General features: G+C 39.1%; 1 protein-coding gene across 4 annotated transcripts in view; it reads left to right on the forward strand.

The window, feature by feature from the left end:
• Window positions 1–19,214, forward strand: part of LOC128598996 (probable E3 ubiquitin-protein ligase HECTD4) — a 166,464-nt gene that overhangs the window by 128,905 nt on the left and 18,345 nt on the right. For all 4 annotated transcript variants that reach the window (XM_053610277.1, XM_053610274.1, XM_053610275.1 and 1 more), the window contains exons 58-66: window positions 108–238; window positions 368–573; window positions 3,885–4,064; window positions 4,367–5,742; window positions 5,823–6,030; window positions 6,187–6,410; window positions 6,535–6,680; window positions 16,618–16,721; window positions 17,807–17,930. In XM_053610277.1, coding sequence (XP_053466252.1) covers window positions 108–238; window positions 368–573; window positions 3,885–4,064; window positions 4,367–5,742; window positions 5,823–6,030; window positions 6,187–6,410; window positions 6,535–6,680; window positions 16,618–16,721; window positions 17,807–17,930 — 2,699 coding nt within the window. The remainder of the gene's footprint in view (window positions 1–107; window positions 239–367; window positions 574–3,884; window positions 4,065–4,366; window positions 5,743–5,822; window positions 6,031–6,186; window positions 6,411–6,534; window positions 6,681–16,617; window positions 16,722–17,806; window positions 17,931–19,214) is intronic.

The following is a 19,214-nucleotide window of genomic DNA, read 5'->3' on the forward strand; positions in this document are numbered from 1 at the left end:
GAATAATTCTCATTTAAAGTCTGTACATGTAAAGATGGCCATAAACATGACTGAGTGGCGTTTACGTATTAATTATTATATTTTTATTTCTGTCATTGAAAATGAAGAATGCTCCAGAACAGTTCACATCAGAGGAGTTTCTGATCTCAGAGTCAAAGGTCAGCATGGATGTCAGCTTCCCTGGTGCTGCATTTGTGGTGGTTTCTTGTAAAGAGAATCAGCTTGGATGCCGCAAGGAGTAAGTAAACATTTTTCTTCACAGATGGTTATGAGAGGTTTTAATTTTCCAAAATTGTGTTCAATAATCCAATACATTGTCTCATAAAACATTTCTCTACATCGCTATCAAATAAATTTTGTCTTTTAGTTCTTCTCTGTATAAGGCTCCCTGGGCCCGTGTAATGATGTATGGGTTGGGGCACAAGGTCAGACGTAATGGCCAGCTGAATCTGATGGAAGCTGTGTGCTATCCTCTGGATGCTTCACCTTCAAATACAGGCCTTACACCTCCTCCCACAACCAACCAGTACCCTAGCATCATTATCCCCACTGATAAAGTCCACATAAAACTGGGTATGTTGTAGGCATGCACAGAATGTACTATATACAGTGTATATACGAGCAAAGAAGGCTGTGAAAAGTTGTCTTTATTGTTTAATCTTTTGTTTAAAAAATTCACAAAAATACTCTGCTCTCATGGATATCAAACAATTGCAAACACAACACCGGCTTATCCCAAAAAAATATCTTTGTTAAATATAGGTGTGCAACAATTAGGACGATTCTAAGGGCCCTGGTCAGACAGGGGGCCGAGTAGAACCCCATACTTTCCTGTATGATTTTGGAATTTAAATGGCCTCTTTGCACGTTAATCTATAATGAACGCCCTCAGACTGTGCCGAGTGCATGTGTGTGTCCCGTTAAGATGTTCGCGGATTATTCAGAAACGCGGCACTTCACAGTTGAGTTGTTACATGCATCAGATAGATGGCTGGAGATGGTGCAGACAAAATCGGGATACCAAAAGAGGAGAGAAAAACATGAAAAAGAGGAGAGAGCTAGACGGGGAAGACAGCTAGTCACCTAGTTTTTCAAAAAATAATGTTCCGTTTTGTGCTGTGATTCTGAAGCTAGCCCATATGAAGCTGTTATAATTAACATCAAATAGAAACTCTGTTATCCCCCCCAATGTTTATCCTTGGAAGTTGGAACACAAAATTTCCAAGAATGTATGTTTTCCCACACAACTGAGCAATAGTAGTGGAGCACTGAGCTTCAAAAAGGACGGAAAAGCACCAAGCGATAATAAAACTAGTCCAGTGTTGTATATATTCAAGCTTTCCGAAGCCTTTCTGTGAGGAATCGATCGAAATTTAATGTAATCTTATAAAACTGCTTTAATTGTCCCGTGTGAGTTCATGAGAGAAGTGTTGTAATGATGTCCGTTTCATGAGTGAATCGTTTGTCTGAGTCGGTTCATTTCAATGAATTGGAGAATCCCGTTGACAAAACCAGTCTGAATGATTAATTCAGAACCGATTTGGCCCATAGTACAAATTAGCCAGGGGGCCCAGAAACCCTAGCAGCACCCCTGATCAGACCACCCAATTCTTAGGTGAGCAAAAGTATAGGAACAGATAATTCTTGACAATTGTTGGTTTCTTCTTTTGTGATGGTTTTCCAGGCTTTTACCACGAACTCTTTCAGTTGTTATTCGAGGGATTTCTAGCTTCAGTCTCATCTTCAGGAGGTGAAATGCTGCTCAATTGATTTAAGGTCTGGTGATTGACTTGGCCTGCCTAAAACCTTCCACTTTTCCCCCTAATAAAGTCCTTTGTTGGGTTGACAGTGTTTTTTGGATCATGCTGAATGATGAAGTTCCTCCTAATTAATTTGGATGCATTTCTCTGTAAATTGGCAGACAGAATGTTCCTGTAAACTTCTGAATTCATTCTACTGCTACCATCATGAGTTACATCATCAATAAAGATTAGTGAGCCTGTTCCAAAAGCAGCCATGCAAGCCCAATCATGATGCTACCTCCACCATGTTTCACAGATGAGCTTGTATGTTTTGGATCATGAGCAGATCCTTTCTGGATTTCTGATCCAATCTGGCTTTCCAATTCTTACTGCTGATGAGTGGTTTGCATCTTGTTGTATGGCCTCTTTAGTTCTGCTCTCAAAGTCTTCTTTGAACACTGGATTGTGATATCTTCACCCCTCCTTGTGGAGGTTGATTGTGTTGGTTTTTTCTTCATTGCTCTCACAATGATTGTCATCAGCTGTTGTTGTTTTCTTTGGCTGACCCATTTGGTATCTGCTGCTCAGTACACCTCGGTATTTGGTGTCTGTTTATTTTTCAGGACATTGCAAATTGTTGTACTGGCTATGTACAATGTTTGTGCAAAGCCTCTGATTGAGTTTCCCTCTTTTCTTAGCTTCAAATGGCTTGCTTTTCTTCCATAGACAGCTCTCTAGTCTTCAGATTGGTTTATCCTTTTTAACAACAAATGCAGTCTTCACAGGTGAAACCCAGGGCTCAAACCAAGACTAGAATTTTAGAGCTATTTATTGTAGCTCACCTGGGTAACAGCACACCTGGGTAACATGAAACACCTGTCTGTCAGGTGTTCCAATATTTTTGCTCACCTATAAATGGATGGTCTGATATAAAATGTTCTTATGGCATTTAACACAACTTTGTATACAGTTCTGTGAAAAAGTATCCTGATTTCTTCTGTTGTTGTGTATATCTCATACTAAATTGTTTCAGAAATTTAAAGAAAATATAAGATAAAACAAAGGCAACCTGAGTAAACACAAAATACATATTTTAAATGGTAATGTTATTTATTGAAGCAAAATTGTTGTCCTGGGCCTGTGTGAAAATGTATTTGCCCCTATAGTTACTAATTCCGCAAATCTATGAAACTGCATTCATAATGGGGTTCAGCTGGACTAGACACAACCAGGCCTGATTACTGCAAACCCTGCTCAATCAAATCAACACTTAAATACAACTTTTTCAACAGCATGAAATTGGTTAAAAGGTCTTACCCAGTAACACTCTATGCCAAAGATGAGAGAAATTCCAGAAATGATGAAGAAGGTGATTTGAAATACATCAGTCTGGGAAGGGTTACAAAGCTATTTCTAAGTCTCTGGGACTCCAGAGAACCACAGTGAGAGACATTATCTCCAAATGGAAAAACTTTGCACAGTAGTGAACCTTCCCCGATGTGGCCGACCTTCCAAAATTCCTCAAAGAGCACAGCAACTATTCATCCAGCAAGTGACAAAAGACCCAAGGACAACATCAAAGGACCTACAGGCCTCTCTTGCATCAATAAAGGTCACTGTTCATGACTCCACTATCAGAAAGACACTGGGCAAAAATGGCATCCATGGAAGAGTGGCGAGGTGAAAACCACTGCTAACCCAGAAGAACTTTAAGTTTTGTCTGAATTGTCTGAACCTTGATGATCCTCAAACCTTTTGACAGATTGAGGGAAGCATGAATTGTCCTGTCTTCAACTCAAGCGCAACTGGATTATGCAGCAAGACAATGATCCAAAGCATAGAAGTAGGCCTTAGTCCTAGAAGTAAGTGAAAGACTGCTCTCCAGTTATCGGAAGTGTTTGGGTGCAGTTATTGCTGCTAAAGGTGGCACAACCAGATTTTAAGTTTAAACAGCCAATTAGTTTTTCACATGGGTGATAGGTGTTGGATAACTTTTTTTGCTTCAATAAAAAAAAACTGTATCGTGTGTTTACTCAGGTTGCCTTTATGTTGTATTTCATTTGAAGATCTGAAGTTATTTACTTTTTATTTAAATAAATGATACTATTAACTATTGTCATGATTTATTTATTTTTTAATCAGGAGTGTCCCCACCTCCTGGGGTTGTGCTAGTACTGCATTCTCTGCCTGTGGAGTTTCCCTTGGCCATAGCCTTTGCTGAACAGCTGCTGACATGGACGGTGCGTGAGAATAGTGAGTATCCAGAGGAAGAGCTGGACACCATGCCACCTTCTGTGCTTCTCCAGGTTGTGGAGCTACTTGGTAAGGATGCCTTCTTTGATTGGTTGGTCTCATCAGTCTAGCTCTTTCTTTCCTTATTCCACTATTTGTTCTAACAGATGTCTGAAAAAAAATCAGTTTATGTTTATTTGTTTAGTGTTTTGAGCAATAGACATTGTTACAAATCAGCTTTTCAGTAATCCAGTTGTAGATCCTGTTCTCAAAAAAAAATACATTAATATACTTTTAAGTAAATATATATTTTTTAAATATATGACATGAAAAAATCATTGACTTTCATGACCTTCAGGTAATCTTATTTAGTCATTTTCTTCCTTCATCAGGTGGGCTTCTGTGGACTATTGATCTTACACCTTGTATCAAGGAGTTCATCTTCCACCTGCTTGCTGAGCTTTTCCGCAAGATCCATCACTTGGAACAGCACAAGGGTCCCTCGGGCCTGTCAAGCTCCATTGCTCTACTCCTCAATCCATGCTTGGCAGTGCTCATGGCTCTCCAGACAGAACTCCGAAAGCTTTATGACCATGAGACGCAGTGCTGGGGGCTGGCTGGTGGAAGCACCTCAGGAAGCTCCTTAGCACTATCGTCTGAACAAAGCCGCTTCTCCACATACTTCCATGCCCTCATGGAGGTGTGCCTGGCTGTGGCAGAGGTTACCTTGCAGCTTAACGTGGCTGGTGGAGGGTTGGCTGTAAGCAATATTTCCTCATCCAGCACACCCAACCTTAGTGATTCTTCATCCTCTTCATCATCATCGCCAGGCCAAACCCCACAAAGCCCAAGTCTGTTATCAAAGCGCAAGAAGGTCAAGCTGAAGCGAGACCGGGCAACAGCAGCCATAACTGCTGCAGCCACAGCTTCAGGAAAACGGGGCTCTGTGAGCGGCACAAAGCTATCAGAATGTGATAGTGCTTTATTGAATGTGGCTGGAGGAAAACCAGAAGACATGTTATGGTTCCACCGTGGGCTAACATTACTCATGATTATACGGCACCTAACATACAAGGACCCTCAAGGGTTGAGTGTGACGGGGGATGCAGTAGCTGACGCCTGCCAGGCCCTGGTCAGTCCAACTGCTCATAGTCGGTTGCTGGTGCTCTCCGGTATTCCAACTCACTTGGAAGAAGCTGTGGTGCGTAATGCAATCCGAAGGGCTTGCAATGCACATGGGGGTCTTTTCAGAGATGAAATCTTTATTCCGCTTCAGGCAGGAGACCTAAAGCAGACCAAATTAGCTGTGGTCGGATCTCAGAGCACAGGACCCCAAGATGATAGGGCAGAAAAGCTTCACCCATGCAGTATGGAAAGTCCAGATGGTTCCAGTAGTGTAACCCCAGCTCTGAGCATGACTGCTTCAGCTTCAACTAGCCAGACCTCCATCTGCAGCTCCTCTCAGGGGGTCTCCAGAACTGCCAGTGAACTTTCTGTGGACCAGGAATTGTTAGCTGCCACTGTGACACAACCTGTAGCCCCTACCCAGCAACAGGCACCTCTAGACCCCTGTATCATCTCCAGTCAGGAAAGCCTTGATATTTCTCTTTGTAGTACAGGAAGCCTTGGTAGTCTCAGTAGCTTTGGGGAGCACCTTGATAGTGGAGAGACAGCTTCAGTTTCAGATGGTGGATCCTTGTACGCAGTCACCTCACAAGACACTAATGCCAGTTTGGCATGTCCTATTAAAGGCTATGCTGTTATAGAGGTAAGTGGAAAGAATGTTTTACTTGAAATACCACCATCTTGGTCATTGTCAAATGGAAGATGACTTTCTCTCTGTTACAGGTACGGGCCAGGGCCAAGGTGGAGAAGATTCGTGCAAGTCTCTTCAACAGCAGTGATCTCATTGGTCTGTCCAGCCTTGAAGGAGAGGAGGAGTTAATGGAGATAACCACTGAAGAGATCTTGACTGCCTCCAGTGTTAATCAGAGCCTGTTTGATACACAAGGCAGTTCTGCACTTGAGGACTACTTTCTTGATAAAACCATCAGAGGTTGGAATTCGTACATATTGCTTAAGAGTATGATCTAAGAATAATATCTAAATTTAATAAGAGACCTTTATCCTTAAAACATTTTCCAAGTGGCTTAATTACAACTGTTCAGTTTCATTATTTTAGGCTTCTAATCTACATGTCATACTTGCATAGGAGAAAAATTGGTCCCTGGGGCACGAGATGTGCTAACTGACATCTTTAAGAGCTGTGTACACTCTGAGCAGATGCTAAGCCTTACACCAACCAAGCCCTTGAAAGTGTCCGACATTCATCTCAGTAAAGAACAAATCAGCTCGCAGACACCTGGTAACCTCCTCCATGTATTCTTCAACCACATACGACCTCCTAAGAAAGTGTTTGAAGATCAGCTCACACAGGTTAGCACTTATGTGTTTTTACACGTATTTAAAAAATCATACCCAAGAAGCTACTGTTTCCAACTAATCCTTAGTCATAAATGTGTATTGTTGAAAAACTTGCAAACTATTTTTCTGTCTATAGATTCTTCGCAAATATGGCACAGTCAAGGCCAACAAGTGCAGGTACAGCAAATCAGGCAAGGAGCAGTTACAGAGTAAAGTGGTCAGCACAAAGAGATCCATCATCAAGCCCCCTATCAAAGAGAAGTCTGTTCTCAACAGTGTACGGTACGTCATACACACAACACTGAGAAATTAAGTGTTTTCACAAAAATATTCAATGTTATTATAAAATAAGAAATGGACTGAAAACCAAATCTACATTGCTGAGCAATTACTTAGCTTATATTTGGTGAAAAGCATAAAACTGCCTGAGACATTGCTTTTGCCAGCACCTCTTTTGTATTACTCTCATTTACCTCTGACCGCAAACGCTTACATCATTAACCTCCTGCATGAATAATTACACGAGATTAAACATCCAATCCACCACTTTAAGATTACAGTGTTTCCAACAGATTTAAAATTTGGCTTGGGGAAGGTGAGGGAATTTGAGAAATGATGAAAGTGACAAATATATATGACCAATATATAAAAATAACTAAGACTTTTATTTACCTTCATAATGTCACAAGTAAAACAAATACCAATGACAAAGGAACATTAACATTAGGTTGGCCACGCTGAAATATTGAGGAAATTACTTTTGTATTTCAGGTATAACCAACATAGCTATCACTATTTGCTGCCAGAAATGTGCTTCAAATTAAATGCAGTAGCCAGTTGATTTAAAGAATAGAAAGTATTGAGCGTCAAAAGGAAAAAGTAGATCATTTAAGACACGAAGCAGCAAAAGGATTTGCAAAGCAGTATAATACAGTCCCCTCTGAAAGTATTGGAATGACGAGGCTAAATCTTTTGTATTTACTATACACTGAAGATTTTTGGGTTTGACATCAAATGATAAATGAGACCATAGATCAGAATTTCAGCTTTCATTTCCTGATGTATACATATAGATGTGTTTTAAAAAAAAAAAAAAAAATTGGAACATGTCATCGTTTGACACCCACCAAAATATTGGAATGTTACGGACAGGTTTTTCTTGTTGCATAGGTGTGCCCTGTTAAATTGTTTGAACCATTTTTATCTCTGAATGTCTACTCTTGGTTTGAGCTCTATGTTTCACCTGTGAAGACTGTATAAAAACCAACATGAAGACCGCAGAGCTGTCTACGGGTGAAAAGCAAGCCACATTGAAACTGAGAATGGAGACAAAAATGTTTTTATATAAATAATAAAAAAAGTATTAGTAAACCAATTCTTTTGGTACTGGATTAATAATATCATCTAATATATTTGCTACAATTAAATCTACATAATCAATTCTTCATATACTACAAAACTGACATATTCAACTCAGTTAAATCTTATGTATCTGGTGTTTTAATATTAATCATTGCCACAGAGCAGCTTTACATAAATCTGGATGTAGATTGATACCAGAGACTACAATGACAAGGAAAAGGTTCTGAGAAGACATGAGGAAGAAACCTTGAGCAGTACCAGATACAAAATGGAACCCATCCTCTTCTGGATGACACCAAATAATGCAATTATAAATCATTTTAATTTGCAGCTGTATAAAGTTAAACAGTACTGCTTTAAATATGTTCAATATATGTGACTATAGAACCAGTTCTTAAGTACGAGTCAGCGGTATTCAAATGAGATTATCCCCTGCATCTAGAACAATCTATAGGGCAACGGTTTCCAAACTAGGGGTTGCGAGTCCATGTGGTGTCACTTGATTTACAAATAGGGTTGTGAGAGAAGTTCATCTACTGTTTTAATTTATTATTTTATTTTACAGATTCTTACTAGAAATATCAAAACCATCTACCTCCTGTAAACAAACTACTGTAGCATAGTGTGTCAAATCGCATATTTGTGTACTATTTTAGACTACTGGGATTGTATAAAACTAACTCGTTTTCCTGTTAAAGTTAGTATTTGAATTTTAAAAACCTCTCATGACTTGAGAACCTGTTCTGTTTCGCGTACCAGTCTTCTGGATTTTCTAGATTAATACATACTTTTAAATGTAAAGCCAGAGTTTTCGATTAAAAAATATTTTAAGGGTTTTACAGTTTGACTTAATAATAATAATAAAGCGCCTTTAAAAGCAGCTTCTCAAAGTGCTGTACACAAAATAAGCAGTACACAGAAAAAATTATAAAATTTAATAATAATAATTATAATAAAAGTAGAAATCAACAGTCAAATGCAAGTTTAAAAAAGTGTGTCTCGAGTTGAGTTTTAAAAATGCCAAAGGTCTGAGCTTCCCTGAGTTCAGGAGGAAGAGCGTTCCAAAGTGAAGGAGCAGAGACAGAAAAAGCCCTGTCACCCATAGATTTTAAGCGTGTTTGTGGAATAGTTAACAGATTACACTGTGAGGAGCACAGTCTGCGATTTGGGGTGTAAGGAATTAATAAACTAGATAAGTACTAAGGAGCCAAGCCATGTAATGCCTTGTATATCAACATCATGATCTTAAAATCGACACGGAACCTGACCGGGAGCTAGTGCATGGACTCCAGAACAGGAGTAATATGATTATATTTCCTGGTCCCCGTCAGGATCCTGGCAGCAGAGTTTTGTACATATTGCAGTTTATTGATTGTGGATTTAGACACTCCGGCTAAAACAGCGTTACAGTAATCTAGCCGAGTGACAACAAATGAGTTAATGAGCTTTTCAGCTACAGAGAAGTTTAACATTGGGCACAGTCTAGCTATATTTCTGAGGTGAAAAAAGAATGCTTTAACAGTGCTCTGAACAAAAGAATCAAATGTGTGAGGCTGGTATCAAAAATTACTCCAAGGTTCCTCATCTTACGTTGAGACTCTACAATAGAGCCATCAACAGAGACAGTGGACCAGCTTTGAGAATCTGCTGACGGGAACCTATAAGCATAACTTCAGTTTTCCCGCTATTCAGGCACAGATAATTATTAACTATCCATGTTTTTATCTCAGAAATACAATCAGAAAGAAAACAAACATCAAGGTTTCCACCAGATTTTGAGTGAATGTAGATTTGAGTATCGTCAGCATAAAAGTGATAATGGAGGCCGAGTGATTGCAGCAGATGCCCAAGTGGAGATAGATAAATATTGAAAAGTAAAGGGCCTAAAACTGATCCCTGAAGAACATTAGTGAGCACAGAGCTAGTGTCAGACCTGTAACCACCCATATAAATAAACTGAGAACAGTCAGTAAAATAGGATTTAAACCAGTTTAAAACTGTCCGCGACACACCAAAAACACTTTCAAGGCAGGTAATGAAAAGCCCATGATCCACAGTATTGAAGGCGGCTCCAAGATCAAGAAGAATAAGAATGGAAGTAGCTCCACAATCCGAGGCCATCAATAAGTCATTGGTAACTTTGACCAACGCTGTTTCAGTATTGTGAAATTTATGAAAACCTGACTGAAGGGGTTCAAAGAGGTTATTAATTGTAAGATGATTACATAATTGAGATGCAACATCACGCTCAAGTATTTTTGCCAAAAACCGAAGATTTGAGATGGGATGAAAATTTGTTAAAATCATCCACAGCAACCTTTTCTTTCTTTGGTACAGGTGTAACAGCAGCAGTCTTTAGTACTGCTGGAACGACCCCAGTCTTCAATGATTCATTTATAATACCGAGTATAGTAGGGCACCAAACATCGAAGCATGATTTAAATAGGTTCGTGGGAATTGGATCAAGCAGGCAAGTGATTGATTTCATGCTGGATACCTCCCTTCTGAGAGCCTCAGAATCAAGCAGGGAGAAATGAGTGAAAGAAACACCAGTGAACCCAGATGGACGAAGGAGTTGAAGTGGCAGAGTCAGGTGTAACAGAAAATTCTTTGCGAACATTATCAATCTCAGAATTAAAAAACTGAAGAAAAGAATTACATAGCTGCTGAGAAACTGACAAGGTGGTAACAGCATTAACTTGAAGCAATCTGTTTATGGTTTGGAACAAGTGTCTGGGATTTCTTTGATTGTTTACAATAGCCTGAGAGTAATAAGATGATCTTTCAGACTCAATGAATGCTCTCTAATCACCCACGCTTGATAGTAGACATTCAAGCCAGTAAGGCACCATTTACACTCCATTTTCTGACAAGCAGCCTTTCTAGAGCGCAGATCGTCATTATAGATTGTTCATCAGGTTTCAACTTGAAAACCTGATGAACAGAACAGAACATGAACATTGTTTTGGCAATGATGTGCCATCTAGTGAATGTCACATTTAATCTTCCAGATGTATACAAGATATGCAGGCAAGTATGTGAACCATGCTGCTGTTTGTGCTGCTTCTGCATGTGCACATGTGTTTCGAGTGTAAACCAGGCTCCTCTGCTTTGTCAGACCATATCACACCTACTTTATTATACCAACACTCAAACACACTAGTCATAAATCATAAATCTGGAATTTAAAGGGGAAAAAAATTTGTTTTTTCAGCCCTGAATATTGTTTGTTTTTAAATCCATTACTCAAGGGTTTTTCACAACTTGCGTTGAGCCGTTGATAGCTTCCTTTTTCTGGCCCATCCAGGTATTTCATTATTTTCTGCCCCTAGCCAGTTCAGGTATTTCATGTGTTCCAGCTCAAGCACACCTGGTGCAACTAATGAAGCCCTTGATTAGTTGAATCAGGTGTGCTTGAGACACCTGTTTTGCATTTTTGTGATGTTGTGAGGGATTCTATTCAGGGGGTTGAATAATTTTGAAACTGGAGAAATCATTATAAGGTGCATTTTCAGTTGAATTCGGGGAACCCACTTGAAGCAGCCGTTGTGTTGAACTATTTCAGTTGCTTTTGTTTGATTTTGTTCATTGCAAACTGCTGAAAGTCTGTAAATTTTGACAATCGTGATTTGCAATGGCGATTGAATAATTTTGATTGCAACTGTAAGTAAACTCGCCATGATCAAACAAGTGAAAATCATCACACGTTGCATGCCAGTTCCACCCACCTCCTCTCCATCTGCAACTGACAACTGACCACGCATGCTTAAGGTTTGCTATGAGTCCTGCCCATATCAATGATTTCAGGACAGCTCTCAGATGTTGTAAATATGCAGCTCGATCGAGGGAGGCCTGTAGTGTTTCAAGGATCTGAAGAGGGAGTTCCCGCCCAAAAGGGAACACTGGTCCTGGAAAAGACCACCTTCACCACTGCACTTTCCCCCCATCCTAGTAGGCACAGGAGGATCTATCTATGTGGAGGGAGAGGGAGCTGAGGAGAGACATCATAGAGGGAAGGGTGGAAAAGCAGAGTGAACACTGGATTTGGAAGGCCAGTTCTGGGGTCCTGGCATCTCTGTCACAGCGAGCTGGAATCAGAGGGGAATGAGAGAGAGGAGGTGGAGAGAGTAAGAGAGAGAAAAATTAGCACTGCCTTCTTCATCGTCTGGTACTTCAGCTGCACATGTGGAGGCAGCTGCTATACGGCAAACTGGACTTCCCCCGACAGCAAGGGGAGGAGCCGTAGGGCCCACTCTTCCTCCGGCCATCCTCATGAAGCTGCTGCATGATCAAGAGAGCCACGATGGCCTCTGGATTGTCCATGAAAGACATATTTGGGGGCATCACGGCCAAGCTGGCTGGAGCAGGCGTGGATGGAGGCTGCAGCTGGAGGCGTAGCTGGTTGCAGCAGCATCTGTAGCACCTGTCTGTTCTTGACCTGCTCCTGAGCAATCGCCTCGAGTCACTGCTGTTGTTCAGGGTGCAGGTCAAGGAGGGTCTGATGTTCTATCTTGTGGAGGCTTATGAGAGACTTCAGGCTCGCTTCAAAATGGCTGACTTTTCTCCCATAGATGGATCTCTGCTCTTCATGTTGGGCTACCCTTTTTAGCAACAAATACAGTCTTTACATTCAGCTCAGACCAAAATTAGATATTCAGAGCTATTAACTGTTTAAACAGTCAAACTAACAGGGCACACCAGGGGCAACAAAAAGCACCTGTCTAAGTATTTATCACTTGAAAAATGGGTGCGTTCAAACAAAAGGTGCCATGTTCTAAGTTGTTTAACATGTAAATATCAGGAAATGAAAGCTGAAATTCTAATTTGTCGTCTCATTTTCGTCTTTTCCCTAGTGTCTTCTGTAAAGGTTCTGTAAATACCTTCTAATGAATACATGGGTTGGTTACAAATTTACAAAATTTTAATGGATTCCATTTCATATTATGCATGATCAGTTCAGCCTAGGCTGTTTCTACATATGCTTTATTTCCTTGTGGGATGTTTCACTTTGCCTGAACACACCAAGGTCAGAGGTGATAGTACTCCCAGACACTGGTGCCAGTAGGCACCCTTCCTTTTTATCTCTTCTTTACTTTCTTTATTTACCTATTTTACCTCCATTATTTTAATCTCATTTAGTTCTTCCCATCTTTCTTCTTTTCCTACATATACCACGCCTGTTCAGTCTGTGGATTTGAGCCGGTGGAACCTTTCTGTATTTACAGTGGTGCTTGAAAGAATTTTCTCTATATCTTCATAAATATGACCTAAAACATAATCAGGTTTTCACACAAGTCCTAAAAGTAGACAAAGAGATCCCAATTAAACAAATGAGATAAAAAATATTTGTAATGATCCAATATTTCATATCTGTGAGTGGCAAAAGTATGTGAACCTCTAGGATTAGCAGTTAATTTGAAGGTGAAATTAGAGACAGGTGTTTTCAATCAATGGGATGACAATCAGGTGTGAGTGAGCACCCTGTTTTATTTAAAGAACAGGGATCTATCAAAGTCTGATCTTCACAACACATGTTTGTGGAAGTGTATCATGGCACGAACAAAGGAGATTTCTGAGGACCTCAGAAAAGGAGTTGTTGATGCTCATCGGGCAGGAAAAGGTTACAAAACCATCTCTAAAGAGTTTGGACTCCACCAATCCACAGTCAGACTTAAACAGAATTTTTTTTTAACAGCATGAAGTTGGTTAAAAGGTCTTATCCTGTAACACACTATGCCAAATGGAAATACTCGGCACAGTAGTGAAACTTTCCAGAAGTGGCCGACCTTCCAAAATTCCTCCAAAATTATAGCACCGACTCATCCAACAAGTCACAAAAGAGCCAAGGATAACATCAAATGACCTACAGTCCTCTCTTGCAACAGTAAAGGTCACTGTTCATGACTTCACTATCAAAAAGACACTGGGCAAAAATGGAATCCATGGAAGAGTGGTGAGGTGAAAAGCACTGCTAACCCAGGAGAACATTAAGGCTTGTCTGAATTTTGCCAACATACACCTTCATGATCCTCAAAACATTTGGGAGAATGTTCTGTGGACTGATTAGTCAAAAGTGGAACTGTTTGGAAGACAAGGGTCCCGTTACATCTTGCATAAACCAAAGACAGAATTCCACAAAAAGAATATTATACCTACGGTCAAGCATGTGATCACCAAATGTGATGGTGTGAGGCTGCTTCAGGGCCTGGGCAACTGGCAAAAATTAAGAGAAACATGAATTCTGCTCTCTACCAGAAAATCCTAAAGGAGAGTGTCTGGTCTTCATTCTGTAAGTTGAAACTCAAGTGCAAATGGATTATGCAGACTGGATCATGCATAGGAGTAAGTCCTACTCTGAATGGCTCACAAAAAGCTCAATTAAAGTTTTGGAGTGGCTTAGTTAAAGTCCTGACTTGAACCAACTGAGATGTAATTTTCTGAAGAAGGTCATGACCGATAGATAGATAGATAACCAATTAAAAGATAGATAAATAAACTTATAAATAAACAAAAATCAAGCACAAATAATCAAAAATAACTTCATACTTACAACCCCAATTCCAAAAAAGTTTGGACAGAATGGAAAATACTAATAAAAACAAAGAGGAGTGATTTGTAAATGTGCTTTGACTTGTATTTAAACAAAAAACATATAAAGACAAGGTGTTTGATGTTTTACCTAATCAACTGCAAAGTTGGGACAGGGGCAATTTAGGATTAATAGCGATGTGAGAAGTTGAAATAAGACAGTAATGTGAAACAGGTGAGGCAATCGTCTAATCATAGTATATAAGGAGCCTCCAAAAAAGGCCGAGTCCTTCAAGAGCAAGGATGGATCGAGGCTCGCCAATCTGCCAACAGATGCGTCAGTGAATAATCCAACACTTTGAGAGCAACATTCCCCAAAGACAAATTGGTAGGATTTTGGACATTTCACCTTCTACAGTGCACAGTATAATTACAGGATTTAAGGAATCCGGTCAGATCTCGGTGCATATAGGGCAAGGCCGAAAACCACTTCTGAGTGATCTCCGATCCCTCAGACGTCACTGTCTTAAAAGCCATCGTGAGTCTGTAATGGATATCCTGACATGGGCTCGGGAATACTTTGGTAAACCTTTGTCAGTCAACACCATTCGCCGCTGCATCCACAGATGCAAGTTAAGGCTTTACTATGCAAAGCAGAAGCCATACATCAACACTGTCCAGAAGCTCCGCTGACTTCTCTGGGCTCATCTGAGATGGACAGTAGCACAGTGGAATCGTGTTTTTGGTTTGACGAGTCAACATTTCAAATAGTTTTTGGAGTAACCTGCACATCTGTGAGGGCAGCATTAATGCAGAAAGATATGTACACATTTTGGAACAACATATGCTTCCATCCAGAGCAGGACAACGCCAAACCACATTCTGCACGGATTACAAGTACATGGTTGCGTATGCATGACCTTGCCTGCAGTCCTGACCTGTCTCCCAATGAGAATGTGTGACGCATTATGAAGCACAAAATAAGGCAACAAAGGTTTCGTACAGTTGCACAGCTGAAGAAATGCATAATGGATCAATGGGGGAAAATTCAACTGGTGTCTTCAGTTCACAAACACTTAATACTGTAAGTGTTATTAAAAGAAAAAGTGATGGTACACAGTGATAAACAGTCGACCGTCCCAACTTTTTTGGAGTGTGTTGCAGTCATCAGATTTGAAACGAATGTATATTTAAAAAAATAAATTAAATTCACAAAGTAAAACATCAAATATGTTTTTCAATATAGTACAGGGTGAATTAAATTTTCAAATGACTCTTTGATTTTCCATTCTGTCCCAGTTTTTTCAGAATTGAGATTGTACAATTTATTTACAATATTTACCAAGTACAATGATAAAATAACACACTATACTAGTATTGTAAAACTGTTATGGGTTTGGTTACAGACTGACAGCTGCAGCTCTGAGCACACTGTTCATCTGACTGGTGCTGATATGTTTACATTTGAGATGTCAGTCATGTTCATTACCTTTTTAGTTATTGGCAGTTGGTTGAAAGGTTCTGCCCATTTGAGAGTGCTCGCAGTCATCATATGGAGAAACTGTTCATTTAGGTGGGACAAAAAAAAGTGTGCGCTATCCAATAAACTTGAGAATTTTTTTTTCTCTGCGAAACCTGCTGTGCCACACTACTGATCATCAGCATGATCACATCTAGTGCTGTACCTCTTTTCCATTCTCTTTGCAGTGAAATACAAAGCTTCCAATTTTTTTTTTTTTTTAATTATTATTTTTTTTAACTTTCTGTCAATATTCATTCTTAGGTAATCTCAAAGTATGATGGCTTGGATGACAACTATGCGACCATCTATACGTGATATTCTAATGTCTAATGCAAACACATGGATGCAGAAATGGGCATTAGGCTGCTTGTCCCTTCCAGTAGTAGCTTGTTTTTATTCTGTAGCATAGTCCGTAGGAGTAAAAGTGTTTTATCAGTGTTGTAAGCAATGTCCTCACACAGAACATGTTAGGAGATGAACAGATAGGTTGAACTTACTGTAGGTTTTAGGTTTTATAACTATAGCCTTTGTTCTATTCTGTCATAACAGTTAATAGTTATTAACAGTGGTAGCTTAGTTGTGAAGGCTTTGGATTACTGTGTGGAAGTTTGAGAGTTCAAATCCCAGTACCTACTGTTAGGCCCTTAACATTCAGCTGCTCACTTGTATCCTATCTCAATTGTAAGTTGTTTTGGATAACTGTCAGCCAAATGAAATGTAAATTAACCATTAACAGTAAAAGTATACCCAGAATGCATATCTCATCTTTCTGTCCAAATTATAATTTATATATATATTCTTTTCCAGGACTGCATTAAGTGAGAAGAAACCAGTCCTAAAGCCCAAGTCTCCAGATAAAACTAAGCCTGACGAGAAAGACCCTGAGAAGTTGCCTACCAAGAAGCTAGAAGGTTTGTATTGGCATCTTTGTTTTTCCTTTTGAATGTCAATGTACAGTATGTACAAGTTTACATGATTCAGGGCTTATATCTTTTGATGTCCAGAAGTTTACCCACATAAGTTACTCATGTCCCTTAGCAAAACTCCAGATATTTATTCTCTAAAAGTATATATGAAAAAGTTGGTCAGGCTTCATTCAGTATGCATGTTTTTATGCTAGTGATTGTGTACATGCATCTGATCTGCAAGTGTCTGTATGCGTACATGCGCATGTTTATACGCTATATGGCCTAAGGTTTGTAGATACCTGACCATCACATCCATGTGCTTTTTGAACATCCCATTCCAGATGGGATATATATATTTGCTAATGTAATAATTGCCACTCTTCTGGGAAGACTTTCCACTAGATTTTGGAATGTGGCTGCGGGGATTTGACCATTTAGCCACAAGGGCATTACTGAGGTCAGGCACTGATGTATATAGTAGAGGTGGACCGATTTGTCCAGTTTTGCTTATTAATCGGCACAGATAACTGATTGCTAGAACTATCAGTTATCGGCAAAAATCCACCGATAGTTTTTCCCGCTTGTGTCCGTTTCGGGAGCGGCTGAGAACGGTCCACTTTCATTATTCAGTATAAGAGCGGGCTCTAGAGGCAAAATAAAAACTATCACTGATGAAGTGTTTTTAACACTTAAGTGTTTTTTAAAAAAAATTATTTTGTATGTCTCTCTCTCTCTCTCATATATATATATATATATATATATATATATATATATATATATATATATATATATATATATATATATATATATATAAATATAATATGGAGTGTTACTTTTTGGTTCAGTTTGGATTTATATTTTTTATTTACTTTAATACTTATTAATAGTAAATGTATTAATATTTATATATTTATTTAATTTAAAAAAGTACAGTACATTTTTATTGTACCGTGAGTACTGTTTATTTTTGTAATAAAGTTCAGCCATATTTTATTTTTATAGTGGAGGTCGACTATTGGTCGACCTCCACTATGTAGTGTTTTTATGTAACTATATTTATTATTCATCTGGATCTATGTATGTTTCAGTTCCAGAAGAGAAGTACTTAACTCTGGAGGGTTTCCATAAGTTCACTGTTGATCGAGCCAAACAGGACATTCGCAGTGTTTGGAGAGCAATCCTGGCATGTGGTTATGACCTACACTTTGAAAGGTTAGCATAAACACCACCCTCATGTGACTCAGAAGGTAGTGTGCAAAGAATCCACATTCAATCCTGTGTCATCAGGAACATGATGTGTGAATGTGTGCGTGCCTTTGAGAGGCTCAGAGGGAAGCAGTCTAAAAGTGTGGGCAAGGAGTTTAGGGAAGATCCCTATGCACAATAAATTTCAGAGCTTGATGAAGATGTCTAAACAGGCAAACACCATTGGTGCACATGTTGATACTTAAAGAAAATCTGTTAATTTGCAATGAAAGTCTGTGAAGCAAAGATGCATACAGAAAGGTTAAATGAAAAGTTTCTGTGCAGCAAATTAATAACAATACGTAGCAGTAAATAGTGGAAAATGAAATCAGACCATTATTTGCTGTGAACACTTTTGCCTTTGAAAAGTACATCAATTCTCTTCAGTGTACTTCTAGTTCAGTTTTATAATGAAACCAGTAGATATGTTATTTCAAGCTTTTTTTAATCTTGAACTTTCCATAGCTCTTTTGTAGATTTTGTCTCACTTGCTTCTGTTTCTTCAGAGAGCCTCAATGAACTTTTATTGGAAACTGGTCATCATTACATAATATCCTGCTTTCTTAGCATATAAAATTCTTTGTAATTATTTGGTCTTTTCTATGGATACGCATGCAGAACACCGAACTTAAGACAAAATTTATCAAAGAATTTAGGGTGCACAAGACTTGCACAATACTGTACATAGTATCAATTTGCTGATATCAAACTAGCCTGTTGTCAGGTTTTTTTTATTTAGTTTTAGCAGCAAGTTTCAACAGGTCTACAGTACTCTCTCCTCTCCACTTATAGCTGGTGTGTGGTGGGCGTTCTGGCGGACTATGGCTGCCGTTGCATCAGCCAGGTGGATGCTACACACTAGTGGTGGTTGAGAGCGGTGGTCCCCCCCACCATTCTATGTAAAGCGCTATGAGTGTCTAGAAAAGCATTATATAAATGTAACTGTAAATTATGTACTGTACCATTCATAATTATTCACCCCCTTGAACCTTTCCACATTTTATAATGTAATGTAGTGTTGCAACCTGGAACTGACATTTTTTGAGAATCTAGACTATTATCAATAGAGTTATTTACAAATAAAAAAAACCCCTAAAAATTCTGGATGCAAAAGTATTCACCCCTAAATTAGTTCTGCTGAAACCAGTTGCCATCAGTTACATAATTAGTTGAAAGGAGTTCACCTGAGTGCACTTAACTGTCATGTAATCTACATATAAATAGATCTGTTCCTGGAAGCCCCATGAGTTT

The sequence above is a fragment of the Ictalurus furcatus genome, chromosome 22, assembly GCF_023375685.1.
Source record: "Ictalurus furcatus strain D&B chromosome 22, Billie_1.0, whole genome shotgun sequence".
In the NCBI taxonomy this organism is placed as follows: Eukaryota; Metazoa; Chordata; class Actinopteri; order Siluriformes; family Ictaluridae; genus Ictalurus; species Ictalurus furcatus.